Source organism: Contarinia nasturtii, unplaced genomic scaffold (assembly GCF_009176525.2).
Source record: "Contarinia nasturtii isolate CC-2019 unplaced genomic scaffold, AAFC_CNas_1.1 Cnas_scaffold_1037, whole genome shotgun sequence".
Classification (NCBI taxonomy): domain Eukaryota; kingdom Metazoa; phylum Arthropoda; class Insecta; order Diptera; family Cecidomyiidae; genus Contarinia; species Contarinia nasturtii.
In genome coordinates this window covers 1188489-1215945 of record NW_022198383.1, presented here as the reverse complement: position 1 = coordinate 1215945, position 27457 = coordinate 1188489, and the positions used below count along the sequence as shown (strand labels likewise).

The 27457-nt window shown below is 33.4% G+C and overlaps 1 protein-coding gene across 2 annotated transcripts; it reads left to right on the top strand.

Annotated features, from left to right (window-relative positions):
* Positions 1 to 26899, top strand: LOC116343803 (integrin alpha-PS1). Of its 2 annotated transcripts, XM_031772046.1 has the most exons (12): positions 1 to 220; positions 1705 to 2557; positions 20159 to 20286; positions 21154 to 21177; positions 22796 to 22896; positions 22960 to 23305; positions 23375 to 24378; positions 24464 to 24644; positions 24718 to 25233; positions 25296 to 25675; positions 25744 to 25965; positions 26035 to 26899. In XM_031772046.1, exons 2-12 carry the CDS (start codon positions 2235 to 2237, stop codon positions 26257 to 26259), a joined length of 3450 nt encoding a protein of 1149 aa, XP_031627906.1. In that variant the 5' UTR covers positions 1 to 220; positions 1705 to 2234; the 3' UTR covers positions 26260 to 26899. The 2 variants fall into 2 exon arrangements, with proteins under 2 accessions (XP_031627906.1, XP_031627907.1); XM_031772047.1 differs by lacking the exon at positions 21154 to 21177.
* The last annotated feature ends 558 nt before the right edge of the window (positions 26900 to 27457 follow it).

Here is a 27457-nt window from a genome sequence, read left to right as displayed (position 1 = left end):
CAACCGTTCGATGCGGTGGTGTATTTGGTGCTGCCTTCGTGTGCTCAATTCGAATTTTGAATTTGTGTCTTCAGCGATCTATCGCAATTTTTCGAATGTATTCGATTAATGTTAATTAAAAAAAATTCCACGGAATTAATTGCAAAAACTAATAGAAACGAATATTTTTGCAATTTTTTTTTTCCAAATATTTTCTCCGAAATTGTTTGGAAATATAAGAGTACGTAAATATTGATTGTAAAGTTCGATAAACTGTTTCAGGTTTTTCTTTTGTATGAATATTAAAAAGTGGTACTTTGCGACAGATAACAAAGTGTTGTGTTAACGATTTGCTCATTCTTCTGTTTATTCACATGGTGTTTGCATAAATCATTTTGATTTAACTAAATATGTACAAATATATTCAGTGGTATTAGGTTGATTGCGTATTCTAACTCACGAAAGCCGACTATTTAAATAAAACATCCACATTTTTTCAAAAAGTCTCGACATGAATTGCCAATTCGTTTGATTTTGATTACACTCTTCTTTTTTTTGGAGAGTTCACGATTCAAATATCGACTTTGGCGAAATAAATGATTCTCATTCCATTTACCGTCTTTGTTATATACACTTCTTCTTCTCTTTAAATTCGCAAAAACTAAAGTTCAGCTGAAATACACTTAACAATGCTACATTCTTACGTAAGCATACACTTCGATCATGGACCAAAACCCATCCAGTCTTATTGCCAAAATATGGAAAATCGTATAATCTCGTTGAGCTTGAATTTTATTTGCAAACTACTACCTCGTGCCAGTGCGAATACAATAAATAAAACGCTATCGTCATTCATTTATCTGTGCGCGATAATAAAGAAAAGAGTAGAAGGAGAAATACATACTCCATGTATTTGAAATAAGATAAAACCAATTTGGATGAAGTTCGATTGTATTGTTTGATAGAAACATTCATGTGGTAACCGAATGAAAAAAATAAACTTATTTGGAAGCATAAGCGCGCGATTTAATAAATTTGCATAGTTTTTCGATTTCATTCATTTCTCATTCTTATTTACATTTGTCGATTGGAACGCGTCGCATTTCTTTATCAACATTTATTTATGGATTGTGTACACATGTGTGAATTAATTGGTTTTTTGCCTTGTCGACGCATTTTCCTATGCATATTGTTCCTCGATAATCGATTGACTGAAATTCAGTAAAATTTGCGTTTTATATTTACAAAAGTCTCCAACAGTACATTTGCAATACTTTCAATTGTGTCCCGAACGCAATGCGAAAGAGGCAAAACAACAACGAAAATTCGATAACAAATTTGATTAAAGTTTTGCAATCATTTTTTAGATTTATTCGTGCTCTTGACGTCAAATTCTTTACGGTCAAAAAGCAATTGCCTTATTTAACAATAAATATAATACAAATAAGTTCGTTTCCATATAAAATTCCAAGAAAGAATAAAATTCTAAAACCGTGACGCCAGTTAAGTGATCCAAATTTCATGTCAAATAAATAACAATAGATTTGTGGCAAACACCGAATCGAACGTGATCATTTGTATTCAATGCAATATTACACAATCGATATTATACGACTTGTGCAATTCGTGATTAGTGTCAATAAATATGAAAAAGAAAAAAAAACATTTCTACCATATTCATATTGATTATTATCTCATCATTTTCTTCTATTTCTGAATTTGCAGATGTAAATAACGCCACTCCAAACGGCCAACGCATAAATTATAAATGAATGAGTTGGTGTCCCTCATCGATGTCAATGAATTCTCAAACGTGTTCATTATACTGTCCCAACGTAAACTGATACTTATCAAGTGAGCGTGTAATTTGAAATTGACTACTTCAACAATTTCGTGTGTGCTTTATATGCAAATTTCTGCCAATCAAAAGACATATAAGTGTTATTGGAGGTGTTTATTCCGAAAAATATGATTTTTTTTTGTTTTTGAGAAAAAAAAAGTGAAATGAAATGAATTTTTGTGTGATCAACTTGATATTTCCTTAAAAGAATGAAAACATTTCGAATGACATTCAAATGATAATGACGATGGTGTTCAAACGAAATTCGTGCACATTGATTGAACATAATTTATATCTAACGTAAAACGTTAAACGAAAACAAAAGGATACTTAGTGATTATAAAACGAAGACCGTAACACTGTATATATTCTGCAGAGCCAACGCCAGAACTGCAAATACGCAACGTAAATAAATATGCAGGCCAAACATAACCCGAATCGAATTCACTTAATGTGTGCAAGCATGAAATCCACAGAAAATAAATTGGTAATGTCACAGCGAAGGTGTCACGGTGGTTTTTGTCACGTATTTCCAGTTAGCCACAGTACATTTAAGTCATTGTTACTCATTGGATTTCTGCTGGTTGCATTTAATTGCTGTGTCAACGACACTGTGGCATTCAATTTGGAAAATCGGTTGCCAATTGTAAAGTATGGCGATGCCGATACATATTTTGGTTATTCTGTAGCCGGTCATGAAATTGGCGACGATGAAGACGACAATCCAACAGTGAAATGGTGAGTCATTTATTAATTACAATTCGCATTCTTAATTTCACCATCAATTATATCAATTGACTGAATAGATTCTTTTCTCGGCGTTTATCAGTTTAACGTTCGCAGAATTTCATACTTAGAGCCACGCATAGAGTCGCCGATCAATCATAGCATTGTTGTTTCAATTTCCGGCATTCAGAATTAATTATCAATTTCAGTGCTACATTGAGATTTATTCGTTTCTTCATACATTATTCATAAATCACGCATTTCAAACCGATATTTTCTTTTCCATCTAAACAAAATATGAGAGCATCATCAGAATGTGTCTTATAACTTTTCGATCGATGGAACAATTTCTAAAATTAGAAAATTTGAATAAAAATGCCATTTCTCATAAGTTCTTTTATGATTCACTTTCCAAACCGCATCGAATTGGATCCTCTGTTTTTTTTTTCGGTTGGGTATGAGTATGAGAATCCATTATTTTTATTGCATTTTTCTCGCCGTCTCTCCACTCCATTTCACTGCTGAACTATATTCACTTACCCTATCGTTAATCGATGAATGTGCGTTGTGCGACAGCATCGTTTGGGTCCCCTCGCCTGCTGCCTGTTTGAGTCATCAAACGAAATCGTTTCACTGAGACCGGCAAATGAATCAGCGCATAGCTGCATTTTAATAGCCAAAAACTAAATACAAATGAAAATGTAATAAGCAGAATAAATAAAACCAATTGATATTCTTTCATCTGGCGTTTAAAGATGTAATGTGTTTATGTTTCGACCATTATTACTATTATGACACTCTCTGAACACAACACTCGACAATTTCTCGAGTATTTCATTCATTTTGCTGGAATTCTTTGTCAAAATCAATAAGAAATTAAAGGGGAAACACCGCCTTCCTCGTTTTTCTTTGTGCAATACTTTATCGAATAAAAAGTGTCACACAAGCAGCACTCGCTTTTTTTTCGGTCGCCAAAAACAATTGTGAATATAGTGTGAATTTGTCTGGAGCCAGCATTTTATGCGAACACACTTTCATTGTTATTTTTATAATACTGAATGCAATACAAAAATGTGTATAAATCGGTAAATCACATCCGGTCGTGAATGCACAACAGAAACAAAATAAATCAAGACGTTTTCATTTTTATTTCAAATGTATGTGACTATTTTGAACAAAACAAACTCCAAAACCTTCAAATTCGGAATATATATCCATAAATAATGCGGCATTTGAATTCAACCAGACAGCTTGGTGCATTCTATTGAATGAAGACGCATTGAGAAAACTCTGTTACGCATCTCGCCTCCATTCTAATGAGATTAATCTTTGAGTAAATGTAAACAGAAAATTTTGAATCGCTTAAGTAGCCGTTCGACAATCCAGTAGCCGTTCAACAGCCATTGTTGCTGCTAGCATTTATCATCGTAATTATATTATATAGATCTATGGCCGGGATCAATAGATTATGTATAAAATCTTATTCTATTGCATTGTCGTCCAAGCGCAAAACCGACTATGAGAGAAGACCCAATTTCATTAGTTAGATGGCAAGAAGAGGCATACGCATTCTCTTTTTACAAAATTAATTTGAATGTGTGGTCTATTGGGTCTACCGTATTTCACGATTTTTATAAACCACGCTCTTCTCTTCTTTGATTTTGCTGAACCAAGTCCACATTAACCGACTAAAGTGATTATTTATATATATTGTTCCGTATGATTTTTAACCAACATATTGATGTTGTGCAGTGTTTTTTTTAAAGCGAAACGTGTTTTATTATAAACACATACCGAAGAAGCACACAACAATGTGGTAGAAGAAATAAAAAAAAATACCGTTTATATGGTTACGTTCACGTTCAAATGCATAAACTCAATATCTATTCACCTTTTTAAAACATCTTGCCATTTATCGGACGAGGAAGAAAGCCGGCTACAGCATATCCGTATATTATATATAAAAAAAAGATTTTGAATTCGTTAGAGCATGCAGTGGACGTTGATGTCGATTCTGTTGTTACTAACACGCTTAAGCGCATTTAACTGCATGTTTCTTTTCCACAAACGAATTGTGTGCTGTATTCATCTAGTTTGTTGTTTACAATTTACATCAAACACTGAAACACCGACAAGGTAACAAAAGACAGAGAGACCAGACAACGGACGATTTGTATCACACAAACCGATGCCTTTCTTACCTTTTCTTCGCTCGTGCTATAACATAACAATCAGTTCGGTATTGTCCGATTAGAAATAGAACAAAAAAAACCGAGAAATATTGTATCGAGATCGTACGGTGGTGGGGCCGGTTTTGCGACGTTAGTTACAACTTGAGAAGTTTTGTCAAACATGTGCGAGCACTACAATGCATATTGATACTGGAAGATTGCAATCAGCGACATGTTGAATCGTCATAGTTGAATCAGTTCTCTACAGTCTAGTCTTGCAACAGACGCTGTTTATATAATGCCAATTAAAGTTGTTGGTGTTCCTTCTACTTCCATACAATATACCTATACACTGTGTATATGTTGGTTTTTTTTCTACTTATTTATTCACTTGGAATAGAGAAAGCGACGATAATCATTGATCAATGCACTGAATTTGCCATGATTCAGTCTCCAAAGTCTTTGTAAACGCTGTTGTTGAGAACTTAAAGCGAAAAAAAAACAGAACGATTTTATGTGAAAAATCAGTAGAAGAAGAAGAAAAAAAACGACGTACTACCATTTTGTATTCTGAAAGAAACACAAAGTAAATAACCGTCCATTCACTCTATTTATGTTTGTCTAGTAGTTAGACGTTTTGTTGGTTCTATATGTGATTTGATGGCTTTTTACATGGAATTCTTTATTGTGGTCCAAGTTTTATTTGTGTTTTTTGGTTTTTCTGTTGAAAAACACACAAAAAGCAAATAACAATTGATGTTTAACTAAATACACAATTATTTTGTTCGAAAATCCTTGGAAAGCGATAAAGAGACATACACCGAAATCGATATATATCGAACAGATGCATGCGGTGATTTGCACTTTGGGCACCATTTCACCGATTATAATAATAATAATAACATCGAACGATATACTTGAGCAAAATGATGCAAAAACAATGTGTATTCTCAAGCTAAAGTATATTCTCAAGTTGAAGTATATCAAGCTGAAGTGCATACCCCGAGCTAAATATTCGATACTTGTTCACAAATGATTTACAGCACAACTCTCTTCGTCGTCGCTTTTTCTCTTTATATATGCATCGTTATTGAAATTAATATTTACTTATCCCATTTTTCATCGAAGAAATTTAACACATACATGTGGAAAAAAGAATGCTTTTGTGTCTACAGACCGGCTTCTACTGATTGCACATCGTTTATAATTGTAATTAGCACGTATGGTTAAGCGTCAAATGTGCGGTCTTGTAAATACATAACACACATTTTACTTCTGGTTTCGAACGCGAAATGAATACAATTCCATTGTGTTAATTTCCATTCTTAGAACAAAACGAAGAAAGTCAGACAGAAATTCGTTCGGTTGTTAAAAGTGTTCGCTTGATTTTTAATGACGAAAACCGAATGGTTTTAAATTATGTTTCGACTTTCCATACTCCGCCATGGATTTCGATGCATATTATATTCATGAATCTGAAGATATGTAAAATAAGGTTCATTCTGATGCTCTCGTAAGATTAAAAGACCATGTGAGTGTTTATAAGTTGTGCCTTCCTCTTCACCACGCATATCTGTCTAAACTGTTGCTGTTCTCTCTTAAAAACAGAAAATCGAATTGCCACACAACACAGGATCGAATATAAAATGCGATTCTGTTGATATGTTCTAAAGGCGTTTTGCATTCGAACCGCGGTTGAGTTTGAGAAGAGTCTGTTGTCAAGAATGGCGACATGAAATGATAATTTTCTCTTTTTTTTTGTAATTTTCCAAATATAATGAATAGTTGCGATAATGTTGCGACATGCCAATCATGTCAAATGAATATCGCTATTAAAACGATACTCATCGATTGCACATGTAAATTATTGCATAAACATTCTTTTAACTTATGCGAAAAATATAATAACAGAGAACACAAAATAACTGGCTTGTATCTATCCGGTACATCTGGTTTAAAAAAACACAACAACGTTTTACAAGCAAACGCGTGGGTGGTTTTAGATGAAACATTTCGACTATTATAACTGCTGCATAACATTTTTCTATGGTCGTTAATTTGCTTTTTTTTGTCAAGAAAAACAAAATTATGTACACAAAACTGGCGTTCCGTTAAAAAAAAACAATGTACATTCAAATGCAATGGTGTTGATTTTTTTTTAAATCGACGCGATTTTGGTAATTTGAGTAAACGTCAGACTAAACAAAGCTACAAAAGATGTATGCAACACCTTCGGCATCATTGAAAATTAAAAATGTAAAAAACTAAAGAACCGAGTGATAAAAAGAGACAAGAAAAATTCAAGTGAAGTGTATTCTATGCACAAATCATGCCACAATGCACTTGTCGACTTGTCGCAATCCAGCCTCACAACATCCAAAGGTTCTTCTTCGTTTTTCTTTTTGTTCTCTCGCATTCTCAATTGCCCACGTCGTCGTCGTCGTTGAAAAGTTACTGTAAAAATTAAATGCTGCATGGCAATAAAGCCGTTGTTATTTTATCACATCTTATATTACCTTTGCGCTGTTGTCTATCCGCCCGTTTTTGGTGTGTGTGTGTGTGTCGTTTTCGGCTTTTGTTCCAATTCTTTGAATGGGATCGATTTTCATGAAGTTTTTTTTTATTAACGAAACAAAATTCCTTCGTTAGTATGTTTTTTTTTCGTTCTTTTCATTTAAACACGGCGAACTTATGTTGTATTCACATTTAATGAGCAAACATGTTGGCTGCGTGTCGTTATGTACGTAGGTATGAAACATCACATGGTAAACTGGTGGTGTCCAAAGAGTATGCGAGTACGCATTAAGATGCCGTCTTGCGGTGCAGTACAAGATTTTCATTCCGAACTGAAACAGCTTTGTTTATTGAGCTTATGTATGTTCTGTGAAATTTGCGCCTTTTGTTTTTGCTTCTGTCTCTCTTGCATTTGGTCATTCTTCGTGTATGTACTGGGTTTTCTACTTAAATTCTAGCTGTGCTGAATTGCATCGCATATCAGCATCACAGGCCATGAAGAAAGAGAGAAAAGAACAAGGAAAAACAGGTAAAATATGTTTTTTTTAAATGTGAGTGTGTGTGCATTTTGTTTACAATCATCGGTTCATACGTTTTCGCCTCTCGTTTATTTTTTCTGCACACCACACTAAAAATGGCATTGAGCTCTGTCTCTGCCACATAATATGAAAGAATCTGCACAATTGTTTTGCCGTAGATGCTCGTATCAATGCATAATTTTTATCGTCATGACTTTGTTTTTATATTTTCATCCAATTATTTTAACGAACTTCGAATTCGCGAATTCCTTTTATAAAAGCCTACATACATAAACCTATCCAGGTTTTACCTGAACCTAACGATGGTATAGAAGCGGCGAAAAAAGGCGGCCGTACGCATGTGGGCATTTTTTTTTCTTCCACACTCAATAATATTGACTATTGCGATGGCGCATAGGACATTGCATTCTTTGTCATGGTCTCGGTGATGTTTTTTTTTTGTTAATTTATCATGAAAAGAAGATATGAACGCATCGATCACCGAGTCTCTTGCCATCCAAGTGTTAATTCGCATGCAGGTATGTGTTTACGTACAGCGAAGCATGGAAAATTGATATGTCTCGGTGATTGAAATGCATTCCATTGGAACGCATTAAATATTAAATGGAAGACCATTTTAACATCTGTAAAAGGCTCTTGAGCCGTTTTATATCTCTCATGCAGGTGCTCTTTTAACGTAATCCAATATGTTGAACAGAAACCGGAAAACATTAACACACAGGGATGAATGCACAATCGACAAAATCGTTTGTTACTCTCAATGGACATTTGTATTAATTTACCAACAGTCGCTATCAAGCGCCTTTTTTTCTCTCTCTCTTGGTATGAATGAATGTTTTGATAGGAGAATTTATTTATTAAGATAAGATATAATCACACACTGCTTGCAACAAAACTACAAAAATAGAGAATACAAAAAAAAAAGATTCTTTCTGTTTACGATTACTAAAAGTCACATATTATATGCGGTGAGTGTGTGTGTGTGTAGAATCATTCTACTAGAATGCGTCGAATGCTGCAAATGAAAACCTGATCAACAACTCATTCGTCTTTGAGTCATCCTGTTGTGTATTGAATAAAATATTTAAAAGTGAATCGTAATGTTAATAAATAAAATGAATCACTCAAACAGAATTAGAAGTAGTATGTGATTGTCTCATTATTATCAATAAAAAAACTATTCTCCGGGTTATAAATCATTCAATTCAGTTTGTTCTAATTGAATCGAAAGACAATACGGGTTAAAATGAAACATTTTATCGTACTCCATTTGGTCGTTCTTCAATTGTTCTAGGAGTTCTGCGTTTATTGCCAGAGCAGTTGCTAGACGTATTCATTAAATTCACACATTTGGCAAATATAACATTTTAAACATTAATTGCCAACCAAATGAATGAAATAGTTAATATTTGGACAGTTCATATTTTTGTGTAGTCCATTTTTCTATCATTTTTTCTAAATTGGCACTGGACAGTCAATTTAAATTCATTCTTGGTTAATTAAGAAAAAAAAAAAAAATCCATCGAATAGTTCTAAAACATTGAAGCGATAAATACGTGAGTATGAAATGAAATTTCGTTTTCTTCATTTCTAACCAGCTCAAACAAATGTAAATAACAATCATGCATAATGTTAGCTCAAACGCATTTTATCGCACAAATGTTCGATAACTTAGGTTTGCCCTGACCTCATAAAATTCTATACCCATGCATTGTTTATAAACAGATTGAAAGAACTGTGACTTTTGTGTGAAATGTCGTTACTTGCCGGTATGCATATCTCAGTATAAGAAAAAAGTGAACCGTTTGACCGCAATTCATTTCGATTTAGTTTATCGACTAATATCACCGAACCTTCGTCTGTTTATTATAATTATTGAAAAATGGGTAACGATTCAGACAATTGCAACTGATTAAATACGACATAAATAAATTGAATACTTTAGACACCCGCTGCGGGTGATGGCAGGAGGTTCGACTCATACGTTTTTTTTTCTCTAACGGACATTCAGTGTAACACAATTAAGCAAATGTTAATTTCTATTGCGGTCGCTGTTTAATAAATTGCAGGATAAATAACGATGACACTTGCGATAGATATATGTTCTATATTGTTCTCAGCTCAGGCAATAAAAATAACTATATAAAATAACCACATGAATTTAATCACTGAATCATTCTCCACTACTACTTGCTACGGTGGAGAAAATATGTATCCGAAAAAGATCTGCTAACATTTAAAGCGAATGAAAAAAAAGTATGTGTCTCAAGTGGTCCCATGTCGACGACAATATAATAGGCTATTCTTAAAGGAATTTATTACACACGTGGTGCTTTTCGCTTGGATCCTCAACGAAAAAAATATATGATCGTTTCTTTGTTTGATTTCAATTTAGTTCAGTTTGAACAACTTCAAATAGGGAAAATCTGGCACAAATGATTGCGGTTTCCTCCAATGCGATGCACATTTAATTGTACGATTTGCATATGGTTTAATAAAGTGCGAAAAAACACACAAATATAAAGTATTAAAGCGTCGCAGAAAACTGAAACAAATGCATTCAACTGTAACACGAAAAACAAAAAGCATTTGAACATTTTCATTGCAAATTTTTGTTTTCTTTCTCTCTTCATTTCTGTATAAATGATGTGATCTTTTTGACATTGCATTGAAATATCTTCGTTTCATTTTGAAGAAATTGTGTAGAAATATAAAAAAAAATGTGTAAATAAAACGTAAAAATTATTTACCATAGCCGAGAATAAAGTAGGTTTGTCAGCAAAACACATATACACACATAAAAAAAATCCCTATTTGCTTACAATGCACATCTTTTAACATGCAACAGAACGAAAACAAACGACAATGGAAAAGTCACTGTTTGCTCACACTCTCGAGTGTATATTTAATACGCTTTCTTTTGTTCGGTGAAACAGAGAAACGCACTACGGTGAAGAAATGAAGAGTAGAAAAAAATTGTACGTGATCAATGTACAAAGCACATATCATCGGATATATATCACACGTTTGTGGCTTTAGAATATGTTGAAAATGGCTTCTTCACATTCGTGTGTCTCTCATCATTCACTATGAACACAATACCCACCAATTATTAATTTACTACAAATGAGAATTGTATTTATTTTCAACATTTCACCCATTTGAATTATTTGTTCTCATCGCATCGGACGGCTTGTCGGCATCACCATTTAATGGTGGTCGATGTTGATCTGTCTAAATGGCACATCTGTAGAAGAAAACGGTTTCACAGCTGTTTATCTGTTGCGAGATCATCACAATGTGTTTTCGGGTGCGATTGCGATAACAAAAGCCATTTCACTCTCTCCCTCCTCGATCACAGGAACACAGAGTGTCCTGATCAATATAAATATTTCGATTTGCTACACGGTAATGTTCGTTTTATTTTCAATGTGCAATGTTTCAGATAGACAATGTAACGGTGTATAGAGATTAAATTTCGTGTGCATTGATTTGATGCCTATTTTTGGTTGAATAGAACCGGAATTCAATTGAATGTTTTCAACATCCATTTCACACCATTTGTATTTGCAAATGCAACGCAAAACATAAAACACCAACACCATATTTATGATTTTTTATTGTTTGCCATATTCTTTTGATTCGCGTTGAAGTGGGTGTGGAAACAAATTGCATACGATGCGACATAAGTATATGGTTTAAAAATGCGAAAAATATTCGCTATAATTTTTTCTCCGTTTTCAATACAACAACGGAAAAAAATATATGAATCCTTACGAATACACAAAGAAGAAGCTGTAAAATGAATCCACAAATGCAGAAAAAAACACACACGGCGTCGTATTCAATTCAACCGCAATAAGCTTGCATTTTTTTCTTAGAAAGGATTAGTTTATATTTAGTGAGTGTGAGTCTCACAGAAAAAAAACGGCGTAGTTTTGCATATCTTCTTTATTCTTTTATTCCATATGCAGGAAACTTGTTTTTCGGCCGAAAAAAACCAGACTGAATGAGTGGAATTTCGATATATTATCTTAATTTTATATCAAGATGTTTATAAAAAGGAATGATATCAAGCAATGTGAACTGAAAGTGGCTTCCAGAATTTTGAATTATTTTTCGCATTAAATGTGTGTTTTATTATTAGATGGATGATGTTATAGTTTTAGCGACCTTATACATTAGCAATTGTTCATGCTGTGGTCGTAGAAAGTCGATCTGAAATTTATGTAAAAATTGATTGAGTTTCAAAATGAGAAATTATAGAAAACAAAGCGAAAACTACTGGAACCACAGATTTTGTGAAGGAGTGGAAACTATGGAAAGCACATGACGTGGGCTCAATGAAATAAATCGTTTCGACTATAAGCAGAACAAATTGAGTAACTAAATCCATGCTCAATGGAAATCGGTGTGCGTGCTAGCGAATTGATTCAGTTAACAAATGATATGTATTTATAACCACTGAGATAGCTAAATTTGCCGACCGAAGAAAAACCGTTGACCAAGCAACCGTCAACGCTGTACTTGGTGTGTTTATAGTTTGAGCGAATTCTTTGGACGTTTATTGGCATGCACGCCTCGCTGTGTGCAACATAAACATAAAGCACGCATTTGCTTTTGTCTTAGCTGTATGTTTTCGTAATGTCTCTCTCTTGTTTTTTTTTGTTCGTTATTTTCGCGTAATTCAAACAGTAAATGTTGTTATGGTTTCTTGCCACATTCCATTTCGTGTCGAATGGATCGTTTCGAGTCCTTCGACTCAGTACATTTAATTTATTTTTTCGCATAATGCCGCGTTTTGCTCTACATCAATCATAATTCTTTATTAACTTCAGTAATGAAATGTTTAGTGCTGATTTTTTTCAAAAAAAAAAAAAAGAAAAGATTCAAACATATTATTCTCGGAATGTGACGCGGTGAAAAAACGCAGAACTAATCTCGAGCGAAATTGAAAGCAGAAAATACTGTGTTTATACGAAATAGTTTTCAGCATGCGTGGCTCAGAACGTACACAAACCCAGAGCAAATATTTTACTACACGATTTGCATGTGGAAGTCATAATTTCATTGAACATTGGCATCGCGGTGTGGGAACGGAATGTAAACGTGTGTAAATCAATTGTGAGATATAAACAAGTAACGACTTCCATCGTCTACTTCATCGACTATTTTTAAATAGTTATCAATTTTTTTAAAAAGCAATTCCCATGCGATAAAACCTTTCAATCAGACTGTTTATTATTCCTTTTTCTCATGCATGCTCTGATCGATGAAAATTGATAAGTGGCGTCAGTTTACAAGTATAAAGACATTTGGATTGAAAGCCTTTGTATGAATATAGATTATGATTTGTGTGCGCCCAAACCTTCCAATAATAAATGAATAGAACAGCTCAATCCAAAGGAAATCTAATATTCTTAGTTGATAAGAAAGTAGCATTTCCGCCATGAAAAACATCGATACACATATTTGGTTTTTTATTTCATCTTTACAAAATTGAGCTATCTCAAAACAGAAAACCATTGTTATCAATCAGTATTTCATGTAAAAAAAAACCAACTGAAACTTCCATTAGCTGTTGCAACTTCCATTAGTTGATATAAATCTCCAAGATTAACCCGAGTTGGATGTGAATAAAAAGAACGACACAGACAATCGTTCATCGAACAAAAAATCATGAGGAAATAATTAACTTTCTTAATAACTTGTTCAATTTCCATTTCTATTTCGAATGATTTAATACCATAGAATAATGGAATGCATTATACAATCAGAAATTATGCATATCGGCTGTTTCTTTCGCTTACTCTTCGCGGTTCATTCTTTTTTGTTTGACTTCACGCATACATTTAATTAGTTTTAAAGCCAATATGTCAATGTCAAGTATCGCATCAGACGTCGTGTACGTTTTTGGAGAAATTATAAATTTTGTTTCTATAATGAGTAATTTTAAATGCTGCGATATGAATGGCATTGTGTTGTTCGTTGGTGATATGTATTTTGTTTAATATGTTGTCAGCTATATGCAAACGGGATGTTCTAACGCATTTAGTGTGTATGCGATTAAAAACTGAATATTATTTCAACGGTTTTTCTAAACACGTGTCAACAAAAAATCGTTCATGTCATATCCATCACTTTCAGCTATTTGTCATTCTTGGTGAATAATTTCAAATGGAACACCTCATGCGACATGCATTCAATCGATATGAATTGTAAAGGTACTTATTTCAATGAACTTGAATGCATAACAAGCAATCACCGTTACGCATCGACTCTTTTCACATCAATTCGTTGGTGTTTATAGCCCGTTTTATGCCAAAGACTACTCATATACTAATTTAAACGGTTAATAATATAAAAATATCGTGCGTAAAACGCCCACAAAACGCATATATATGTATGGTAATAAGATCACATGTAATTAAAAAAACAGAGGAAATTTGTTGTTCATCAAAACTCTGATTCGGCAGATTATAAGAGACAAAAAACAGCACAGAAACAACTGAACATTTTTGAACAAAGACATAGCACACATTTGTTGTTTGCATAGAGTTTTTGGAATGACCTCATTTTAGTAGTTTCACACACAGAAAAAAATATACAAACGACGCAGTCTTCTCATTTTCTGTTTGTTTATGCGTACATCAATGTTTTTTTTTGTCGGCCGAGCACTGTGAGGTCGAAAAGAACATGGCACGATATTTATACGAGAAAAAAATGTAGTTCAATTCAAAACAAAGAAACGCGTAAGAAATCTAATGAACTATTGCGTATTGCGTGCGCTTTGAATATGTTTAAAATGTCTTTATTTGTAAGGATTTCTAAAGAAGAAAAATTTCGATGCATTCACACGTAAAAAATTTATTGAAAAAAAAAACATCATACGAAACAATGAACCAACGAAGAACGAACGTCTTCTTAACATTTATCAAGATATTTTTTAAACAAAGATTAATATTTTGGATAGAAGTGGATATATACCAAGAGTCGAGGTCAATGTAAATATAAAGAAAGCTAATGCCTTGATGGTGGCTTATGTTAACATAACAGATTGATGTAAATAAAAAAAAGAACCTTTTTGGAAGCATGCAAATGAAATTCTGTGTACCTATGACCTAACCATTGCATGCATAGCTTCTAGGAATCAAACAGAAAGAAGAAAAAAAACATTGAAAACAAACACGACATCGACTATAACGTATAATTTACGGAATTACATAATCTTTCAATTTAACTAAAGTCATCACCACGAACGTAAATCATGTTACACTCAGCTCACAATTAATTTAACAAATCCATCGAAGAGCGAAGTATGTGAAAGCTAGAGAAAATTTGCAACGTTCATAAAAACGATGCGCTTCACACGCATTTTAATTCCATCAAAATGATTTTATGACTTCAGACATTAAAAAAAAATCTAAGCATCATAATCAACATATTATACGTTGGCAAAATGATACATCAACGTTCAAATGACTAACCAATGAGTCATTTTTATGAGTTGATTTATCACGATTGTGCAAAAAATGTGAACATATGCATTTGATAGGTGCAATTTAATATGAAATGAATATTTAAAAAAAAAAAAACAAAAAACAGATAAAAAAGTTCAAACGTCAAGCCAAAGTGCATATGCATTATAAAACCCGTCGTCCAAAGTGAGAGAATACTAGTAATTTAGAAAGAAATATATCCAATAAAATCGCTATTTTTTTGTGGGTTGCTCTATAGCAATACATCTGCAGAATTTCGATAAGAAGAATCGGTTTTCATTCGATTAAATTGCCACAAAATAAAAGCGATATATGTTTTGTGGTTTTTGTGGAATGAATTTAAAGATAGGACTAATTCTGCAAAACATATATTATATTGCATAAAACATCGAACGAATCGATTTCCCACCTACATATGATGGTAACGTCAATTTTATGATTATATTTTCGACGTGGTGTGACAGCCTATAAAAATTAAGATATCGATGTTTTTTCCTGTGCGCTTGCAAGATACGAACACCTTTTGAAAACAAAAACAAGCAAAACACTCGAATGATTACATTCGATCGAAAATGAGTTTTATTCGACAGTTTGAATCTATGTTTGATTCGATGAACGAAAAATGGTTACACGAAATCTTATCTTATCAGAATAATCAATAACATACTGGTTTATCTTTGCGCGCTTTCAAAACTTTCTTTATCATCCCATGGTTCTCTATCCGTTTGAACAGCGCGATAATGTTTGAATTTTTTTTTTGAAAATATGTTTATGGAATGGTTAGTAAAAAAGGGGCCGATAAAAGTGCTAGATTACCTTTAATCAAATACCAAATGAATGCTGTCATAAATTTATGGGAAAAAATAACTTTAAAAAAATGACTTCACTATCCAATGCATTGACAATGATATGCCTTCCTCTGTTTGAGTCCGTTTTGTCTTATCCGTTTCGATGTGAAAATTGAAACATATAAACGTTGAACGGGTTAAATTTGTTTAAGAATCTGAATGAAATGCGATTCACTTTAGAATGAAATGTGAGAAAAGAACCCGTTCTACCTACGCACAGCGTAATAGAATAGAATTGAAATGAATGAATGCAATACTTTCGAATGAAATGTCAGTTTACTGTCTATGCTGTTGATTCAAATTCACTGATAAAATTTGTGTGTTTTGGGTTATTATCTAATCAATGGATTAATCAAACGATGCAACTGAATCATTAAATTTTGTTCGTTTTGCTCCCCTTCATTTTCTAGAATCTAGATCACTTAAGATTCCGATTCAATGGTGAAGCGTAAAATGTTATTTATTTATCCGATTGCTCTTGACATTTAAATATTTCTTTATACTTTTATGTTCGATCTAAATTACAAAAGTCATAAAGAACACTTCAAGTGGTAATGCTTTTTGCTTGTAAAATGCACGATCTTATGCTGCATCGTATCGAATTATTTTCATTTTATTTATGTTAATTGCACAAAGCATACAATCAAAATCAATTGAATTACACATCAGCATGCAGCTTCAAGGCGTTAACGTTTCATTCCATCGGAATTGTATCAAAAGAACTAACTATATTCAAATGCTAGAGAGATAGATCTGTAGATGATAGAGAGACAGAGAGATTCTCTTCAGAGACAGCGAGAAAAAGAGACAGAGAAGCATGAGAAATATGCTGTGAGAGTATCCAACACCAAGGTCTCTTTGAAATATTATGTAATATGAAAACAATGCAATCTTAACGTTGATTATAATTATTACGCGACACCTGTACATTGACCACATTTTATTGCTTATACCTCTTTATAATCTCTTTCGGCTTTACATTTATACAATTACAAGTTTAAGATATAAACAAATCGGTTAACCCTACACTGGGAACAATTCACATTTTTAATGCACCATTGTGAAGACGGTCTTGAGTTACGTCAAAGTGAATCCAGGCATCAAAAAGTGTAGACAGCAGACTACGTTCTGTGGATTTGCTAATAGAAAATGGTTACATTCGTGGTATTTATATAACCCTCGTGGTATTCGAAAAATCATTGAAATTTTGAAAAATTAGAATATTTCAAAAGATGTCAGAAACCTCTTGGTTAGTATACACAAAAATGTGCCTACTTTTGGATTCTTTAGTCTGGAGTATAGACAATGAATGGCAATAAAAAAAGTTTTATCACTTAAAGAGTTAAATCAAAAAAAATTCTTTTCACAACTGGTTTTCATTCCGATTTACTTTGATCGATAGAGCTATTCTTTACTCAAGTGAACAAAATTAATCCATACGGACATCAGTTGAATGCATATATGTGCATATTTGGCGTATAAGACTGCCTGCCTATAAAAAACTATATTCATATCGGTGTTGATAAAAATGAGAAAGTTAAGACGAATAAATGCCAGTCACAGTGATGTACATGCTCGTTCCGTTCATCTGTAAAGGTCACATTAAAGTTAAGTGCATATTTATTCAAATTACAGATTCATTCGTTCGATCAGCAACAATGCCGACGTTCACTGACGTGATGTACAGATTTACTCGAATTGAGCTAATTGATTTATTTGTTTTTAAATATCGAATCGATAATTTCAATTTTTTCTTAAATACATATTCGAGTGATGTGCACTCTGTGTATGCAATATACAGTCTTATGGGCGCACAAGTAAAAACGAAGCTGAGTGGTTTATCTTTCAGATGTAGAAACAAAAAATAATGAAAGAAAATCCAAAAAAAAAAAAACGTTTATTTCAATGTTGGGTAACCCACACAGAAAAAAAATGAATGTTCAAAGCGTTAACCGTTTAAAATGATCATCTTTCATTGTCAGATGAGCACGAGACAGACGCATTCAGACTCGGAATCGATTACTCATCGCCGGTGCTTTAATTAATATGCGCCGCGGAAAAATAAATTTATTTGTATACACTTGAAATGCTTGAATTGACGGTTAAGTGGATCGATGCAATTTAAGTGTGTGTGCGTAATGTTTTCGATACGTTTCAATTGAATGAAGCGTACAGCCGCCCATTTAAATGTTTTTAACCAGCACAATACCATCAATTTATTGTATTTTAATATCGCCGTCAGTGGATGTACCGTTTAATGGTTGAAATGATCCGCGTATAAATATGTGCGGAAGACCGATATGCCATCAAAAGAAAAAGCGTGTGCGAGAGAATAAAGCACACATACACAGAGACTTACACAGGCGGTAAGAGTGTGGCTGGTGAAATGCAACAGCTATCACACGCTCATCAATTGCAACAAACACCGGAAATGGTTTTTTTTTTTTTGGTTAAAAACAAAAGTTTTAACTATCACAAATGTAATGAATAGCTGTTTTCTCTTTATGAAAAATCCATTAGCTGTTGATCGTTTGGTTTTGCGCTTGATTCAATATTTAATCGACAAAACATAAAAACCGGCGGTTTGGTGTAATGTTTTTGTTCAGCTGTAAATGAATAGCAAAATCAAGAGGAATAATAATAGATTCTTTTTTTTTCTTCAGAAAAACATGCATAACGTTTTGAATATTAAGACGGTAGAGAGACAGATTACATGGTTAAGCATAGATAGAAATAAACACGCATAACGATAACCGCAATGAATGACTTTTATTTTAATGAACGGACTTGATGTTAAACAAAATTGAGCCTTTTTCCATTGTGTGGGCGATTTCTAAACATAAAAACAATGTAAAATGTGCAAACTCATTCAACGATTTCTATATTCAATATTGTGCATGGCTTAAATGTGGCTTGAAAAAACGAAAATCTCAAATAAATTTACAAAGGTATAAAAAGGATATTCGATACCATCTGATCGATATGCCTACATATGCCCAGCCGCAAGACATTTCTTCTTCGTCTGAATTCACATCTATGGATGAGAGACAAAGTAGTTTATGTTTTGAAAGAGTTTTTTTTTCTGTCAAGTCATAATCTGTAGATTTTTCTCATTCACACCACACTAAGCGTTCTTTCTTCATGTACTCAAGTTCGTTGAAGCATACAATTTTCCTCGAATATAATGCCACGGAAAACATGTGCTCCTTTTACTTATTTCAATTAATTCTGAAGATGTAAACGTGATGATGGCGACAATATACATGAGTTACTGGTTCTTATATTTAAATTCATTCAACTCTGCACCACTCATCGCAAGTCTACAATTGAACCATTTAAGTGTACACAAACGTTTCCATATAAGCGACTATGGTTCTCATCAATAGACGTAATTCGTCTCATTTTATGCCTTTTGATGTAAACGAGCAAGAAATAACGAAGCAACAACAAAAAAAAATCGGCGTGAACGTTTTGGTTCGAATATATCATTAAAAGAATGCATGCTTTGTCCCAGGATGGTTTACGTTTTTCTTTCAATCAAAACACCTTCGAACTAATGAACCATACGGAACGATGAAAAAACGTATTGTATAATTTTTCCACAATAACTAACCCAACCTTAATTTTGTTAAGACCTGTCGCATGAATCCGATCGCACACTATGTATGTTTGTTGGGTTCGAAGACAAGCCATAGCTTAGCCTTATTTTTCAACAAACGATAACAATCTCTGATTTATGGTTATGTCTAATTCAATGACGTAGGATGTGCTCGAAACCGAACGCATCAAGCACACTAACAACACGAGAACACGACATTTTCATATTTCATATCATTCACAACTCAAATTACCGAGAATCATTTATAACAATGTGTGGATGAATGTTGATGGCAAATGCCGGTACACGCAAACATATCTGCGTGGATAGGTCTAGGAAGTTTCACTCTCAAAATTATGCCATGAATATATTTCCGTTTTAATTTTTCAAACCAAAAAAAAAATCAACTTCAATCGATAACATTTCTTCTATCTTTCTTTCTAGGATTCTAGTCGGTGCTCCGTTGGGTCAAAATTTACAGCCGGGAACAAATCGATCTGGTGCACTATTTAAATGTCCAATCACACAACATACGAGCGATTGTGAACAGGTCGTAACGGACGGTCGACGATGTAAGTCACACATTGATGCTAGTCAATCGATTCAACCAGCATTCATATGATATGACCACATTATGTTGATGAACAAAATCAGTTTTTTTCCAGTAGAAAAGTATAAACGAAACAAAAAAAAGCGTAATTCACATTTGATTTGTTCCAATCTCACCAGTCGAGATTAGATAAATGACGTAATTTCGAACGGGTTACGGGTTAATTTGACCATTGCTTAACATTGTATAGACTAGCGTATTACCTATAAATCTCTTCGTACATTTTATTTTGAATTTGGCGTAAGCAATTGAATCTCCCTCTCTCTCTCTTTGCAGTAATTGATTTGCGTCCTATTTCAATCAGCCTCTTTTAAATTGCAATATATATATATTTAGATTTGTACATATTTTTTTGATATTGAATACCAACATGACTAAACTATGAACTATTGTAAATATATTTTCAATTGAACAATGAAGTCCTTAGTTCAGTAGATGCATTTTATGCTACCATTTATAGTGTTGAGTTATTAAAAATCTAACTTGAAAAATATCAACTTACGCTACACACACACACAGTGGGACCATTCGAAAAATGAACATTCATTTAGAAAAACAAAAACATTTTGTTCCTAGATATTTCATATATTCATTTCAGAATTCAAACGCTTTTATCTTTTGCGAAATCTTTTTTTTTTTTTTTTCATTTCACATACCGAAAAATCAAACTTTAGATCAACTTAATAATTTTCTATCTATTCTCTCTTTTTTGGGACGGTAATATCTACTTTTGTAAAACACATAAATCGCAAAAAAAAAATCTCTTAAATGAAAAAATAAAAACAAAATTCTTCATACGTGAAAACTGAATCCGACAAAAAATATATAGTATCTGGCGGACGTTATGAATCCAGTAAGTGGTTTGGGCTGCTAAGACAGTAAAACCTATTTATTTTTTTCTATTTTAATAACACTCTAATGACTAAACTCACTGACTGTTTTTTTTTTTGCATGTATTTTTCCTAACTTCTAGTCATTTCGAACTAATCCATTGCGCAATCATTTTGCTCTTTAACTAAATGTTACAATAATACAATTGGAATTAGTTGTGTACAGCATGAACACGATGTAAAATGCATGATTTTTTTTTCTTTAGATTAGATTTCTTCAATGTTTCTATGTTTGTTGATAATAAATACAAAAAAAGGTGCAAAACAGATAGTATGGGAACATGTTTTTGACACAACTGATGAAATCCCCGTCAAAATAAATCACATTCTGCCGGCACAAACGAGCTATGCACAGTCATACTTTAAGTGATAAGTCTTAATTATCACTTTATTTACAGCTATTGCTCATTTCGTTGAGTAATCACCGAAACACGAAATCAGAATGAATCTCTTTTGTAAACTTGACGGTGAAATCTACATAAATTAATCGCACGAATAAAATAAAAATAATTAGGTTAATCGGTGGGTTCGTACTTGTGACTAGCTCAAATTTAAAATTGTTGTTTAACATTTGATGGGCCACTTTAAATTACTAGCACTTTTTTTTCGCTCATTTCTGGTTACGGCAACAAATTAGTCATTACTACACCCATAGCAAAAGTTGTAAACATTTTCATGTAACGGTGGCAGAATATTAGTACAGAAAAAACTACAAAAAAAAATGACACCTCTGACGGTCGGATAAGTTTATACGTGTTTTGTCATAAATTGCATGCTGTGTGTTTATTAAATACGGCCGAGTTGAAATGAAATTTGGCAAGCAGTTGCGACCGCATTCTTATTCAACGCAGCAGATGCACCAAAGATTATGAATACCAAATAATGATTGCATATCAAAACATTTTAACGTATTCATTCGTCAAGCGCATGCATGTTGGTGCGTTCTTAGTTTGCACACATCGAATTCTTGTGAGCACCGAAATAACTTGCAAAATATATATGTAAATTCGTACATTTAGAATACGGTAAAAACCAGTCACTTGCTCTATGTCTCCGCATGAAATTTTTAATGTGTGTCTATAGGGTTTCTGTTGATGTTTCTTTTATTATTTCAGATTGAAGAATTTATGTTTGAATGCAATTCTTTTCTGTGTATATATACATTTATGTGTGTGTGAGCATGCTTGTTTTTTTTTATATTCATAATTTTCGACCAATCTCGAATCAAATCAAACTAACGAAGTGAAAATGAATTGGAATTGGTGAATGCGAGACATTGAAGTCATTGAAAAAAACATATAATTGTGCTGAAATATGGTTGCACTTGGAATATGCTCAATGAATTCGATGCTCGATCAACAGCATTCTTAAAATGCTCACAATATAACGACTGGAAACGTGAATTAGATTGTATATTTCACGTGAAGGACGTTGTAATGTTATCCAATTCATTTTTCACCATTTGCACCACACATCTTACAGACTCATTTCACAAGCTTGACTAAACGATTCGATTTTATCGATTTGGTATTAAAAAAAATGTTGTTTTCTTTCCGAATTGTTTTAATTTCGAAAAAACAGTAAGCGATGATGTTGATTTGAAGCCACCATTGGAAAAACAGGAAATTAAAAATGGACAATGGATGGGTGTTACAGTCCGTTCACAAGGACTAGCCGGAAAAGTAAGATTTAGAAAAAAATCGATTTTAAAAGAAAAAACTGCTAAAAAATCAATATGTTTGCAGGTTTTAGTTTGCGCACATAGATACATCGTGAAGACGGGCGAATCACAACACGGTCAAGGATTATGTTATGTACTTACGAATGATCTCAATTTTGACGAAACGTACGAACCATGCAAAGGACGAAGTACCCAACGCGAACACGAGGAGTATGGATATTGTCAAGTTGGAACATCAGGAGCTCTAATGGAGGATGGTACATTGATTTTGGGGACGCCAGGTCCGTTCACTTGGCGTGGCACGATCTTTGTGATTTCAGGCGATGGCGATTACTTGAAACGAGACAAAAATCATTATTACGGACCTCATCTCGAGCATACGTCACCGGTTGATAAATACAGTTATTTAGGTAAACATCTCCCATTATTTTCTATTGCGTTTTTGAAATTATTTTTTTTTAAATCGGATCTTTTATCAGGCATGGCTGTAACTGGTGGTCAATATTACGGAGACTATACATCATATGCTGCTGGTGCTCCTCGATCGAATGACAACGGACAAGTTGTAATTTTTTCCAAATCATATCCAATGTCAAACAATATTAATGTCATAATGAATGTGTCGCAAATTTTCGATGGTGAACAATTCGGTTCAAGTTTCGGCTACGAACTTATAACGGCTGACATAAATGGAGATCAATTGGACGATCTAATTGTGGCCGCACCATTTTACTTTGGTAAAATTGAAGGCGGAGCAGTTTATGTGTATCAAAATGAAAATCATCATTTGCCATCAAATTATACGACAAAATTAACTGGAAAATTGGAGTCACAATTTGGAATGGCAATGACCAATATCGGTGACATAAACAAGGACGGATGTGATGACATCGCAATCGGTGCCCCTTATGAAGATAATGGTGTTGTTTACATATTTTTAGGATCAAAGAATGGTCTAACGACAAAACCGTCACAGGTCATTACACCATCGGTGCTCAATCTTGAGACAATCAAAACATTCGGTAGCTCATTATCGGGAAGAGTTGATTTTGATGATAACTCGTATCCAGATTTATTGATTGGTGCTTATCGCTCATCAGCTGCGATTGCCTTACTTTCACGACCAATTACCAATATACGAACACACGTTGAAGGCATTGAACTCAAAAATATTGATCCGAATAAACAAGGCTGTGGCAGAGATATGCATAGTAATTTAACTTGCTTTACATTTGAAGCATGCTGCTCAATTTCACCGTATTTATCATCGAATGGAAAAATTCTTAAATTGATCTATACAATCGAAGCTGAAACATTCAATAACAAACGGAAATTTTCACGTGTATTTTTTGGAGCGGACATGAAGAGCCGAAGCAACGTTGTCAAACGAACCATTAACGTGCAAGTCAACGATCAAAAACATTGTCAGTTTGAAACAGTTTATATAAAGGAAAATACACGTGACATTCAAAGTCCGATTCATGTAAGAAAATTCAACAAATTCAATCGTATTTTTTAATTGAAAAACTTTTTCTGATTTTTTTTTTGTTTGTTTAATAATTCAACAGTTTCGATTGAATTACACAATCGCTGAGTCATCGCAGAGCACATTAACAGCACTCAATCCCATTTTGGACCAAACTCAAGCAGATCGATCATTTGAAGCCAGTTTCCAAAAGGACTGCGGTGCAGACGATTTGTGTCAATCGCAATTGGAAGTTTATGCCGAATTAGAATTGGACAAAGAAGGTAAGAAAACATAATTTTTTTTTTTAAATGTTTTGAATTGAAAACTAATTTTGTCAAAAAAATTACATTACAGATGACGAGTACAACTTAGTATTAGGACAATCAGACGAGTTGCGTTTGAATGTGAGTGTAACGAATGAACAAGAGTCCGCTTATGAAGCGCAATTATTTGTTGAACATCAAAAAAGCGTTACATATATTAATGACAAAGGTCAAGGTATTTGTAATCAATTTAATGAAACAATCGTTGCGTGTACACTGGGAAATCCATTCAAACGGAATGCATCGAGAAATGTTGTGCTTCGTTTCAATCCAAGTGCCTTGGATGATTCAGAACCTCGTCTATCGTTCAAAGTTTTTGCAAATTCCACATCAAAACAACTGATTCCACGTGAAAAATCAGTTTTGCTTGTGAATGTCATCAAGAAAGCCGAACTCAGCATTCAGGGACTCCGGCAGTTGCCAGAGCAATCCTTCTATGGTGGTGGAATTGTTGGCGAGAGTGCAATGAAATACATTGAAGACACCGGAACAGCAGTGCAACACACATATCTCATTTATAACGAAGGTCCATGGCGTGTACCTTTGGGTTTGTATATTCATTCTTATTTACCTTTGAGGGTGTACTAAAATTCTGTGTATTTATTGCAGTCAATGTACGAATTCAATGGCCTCATCAAGTCGCAAATGACAAAGAGAAAGGCAAATGGTTGTTGTATCTCGCTGATAAAATTATAATCGAAGGTGCTCAAGGTGAATGTTCCACTAACGAAATAAATCCATTGCATCTCGATAAACGTCCAAATCCGATGGATCTTGCCGGCGAACCAGCCGAATTAATGGATTACAGAAGCTATCTTCCCAAGAATAAATCGCATTCAATGTTTGCTGAAAGTTCAGAAAAACGAATACAAGACGCTAAAAAACCGAGTGGCAGTACATTGAATCGAGTTAGACGAGATCATGCGCTTATCATCCGGGCCGAACGATTAGTCGATAAAGATGGAAAGAAAGCGGATATTGTTACAATGGTAAAAATGATAAAAATTATTTCAATTCAAATGAACATCGATTTGATTTGTTTTTGATTTAATTTCAGGATTGTGATAAAAAGACAGCAAAATGTATTACGATAAATTGTGCACTTTATAACATACAACGAAATGGAGAGGCATACATCTATATAAAGGCTAGATTATGGAATTCAACGCTTGTTAGCGATTATCCACGTGTTGATTTGGTGAAAATCGTTTCGTCAGCTCATATCTCGATACCGGATATCTATAACATTAAACAAAAAAAGAAGGACGACCAAGCAACGGTATGGATTTTTTTTCTCGCATTTTTTCGACCAACTGTGTTAATAATAATAATAATTTTTTTCTCGCAGGTATCTACACACGCATATCCCGATTTACATGAGCAACCAGGCGATGGTTCCATTCCAATCTGGATAATAATTGTATCAATAGTTGGCGGTTTATTACTGTTGGCTCTATTTTCGTATTGCTTGTGGCGATTAGGTTTCTTCAAAAGACGAAGACCGGACCCAACGCTTAGTGGCAACCTGGAGAAAAATAGCGAAAGTAAAATGCTGCTAAATCGAAATCGATGAACATTAGCGATGACGACTAAGATATTTTAATAAATCAGTCATGTAATACATGCGTCCAGCGTTAGACATTTTCCTTGCGCCATAAATTAAAAGGGAAAATAAAATATTTGTGATATATGTAAATTTCTTTTTAAAAAATTAAAATCTATTAGCTAATCTATTATAGTTTCTTTCTTCTATAAAGATGTACGATTAGTTTTTTTAGCATTGAATCATAAATCGATTTATTTGTAGACTCAATTTAAATTACATTACAGGTGCCTGTGCTTATTACTTTGATAAGTTCCATTTGAATTAGTTGTATGCTTTAGAAATGAATTTATATATTAAAAAAAACATAAGCTCATGTAACCCCGAAGATGTTCAATTTTATAAGAAGGCCAAGCCATTTCAGACTGATGCATATTTATGTCCATTTCGACATTGTTTCCGATTATCAAGTACATCGAATCAAATATGTATGTTTCAGAATTGTCACTTAGAAATACAACTAAAATAGATCAGTACCAATTTAATGGAATGGAGAAGAGTATTAGGACGATTTCAATTAAATAAATAAACTTAAAATCGAGTCAATAAATATGGAATGGAAGAAAATCTCGACAAGTGCTCGATTTTCTTTTTATTCTTTTATATCATTTGCTTTATGAGTTTTATTTATTTGGCGTGGATCTATGCAACAAACCACATTTGAATGGGGTAGAATAAAAACTACTTCTCGAAAAATTGCTATTTTAAAACGAAACCTAAAAAAAATTTCAATAAAAAGTGAATCAATTTTTTTTTGTCCAATTGAAGTGAATCAAGAAAATTTTGTTCAATAAAAGTGAACCAAAAAAAAAATTTCACTCGGTTTTTTCAGTGTAAAATACACTAAAATGAATTTTTTTTTGGTTCACTTTTATTGAACAATTTTTTTTTGGTTCACTTCAATTGATTCAAATGTCCCATCTCACCTGCGATACTCCTGTTGCCTTCACCACAAAAACGAAATCCTAACATGAAAAGTAATAACATAGACCTCATTGATTAAATACTCACGTACGTTTATAATGCTAATGATTGTAAATGTTTGATAATTTCTAGTTAGATAGTTTCATCACTATTGAACGAACAAGAAACAACACAAACGAAACCGAACATTATTTAGAAACATGGATTTGTGAAAAATAGATCAACATCGACAAATTTGTTACAG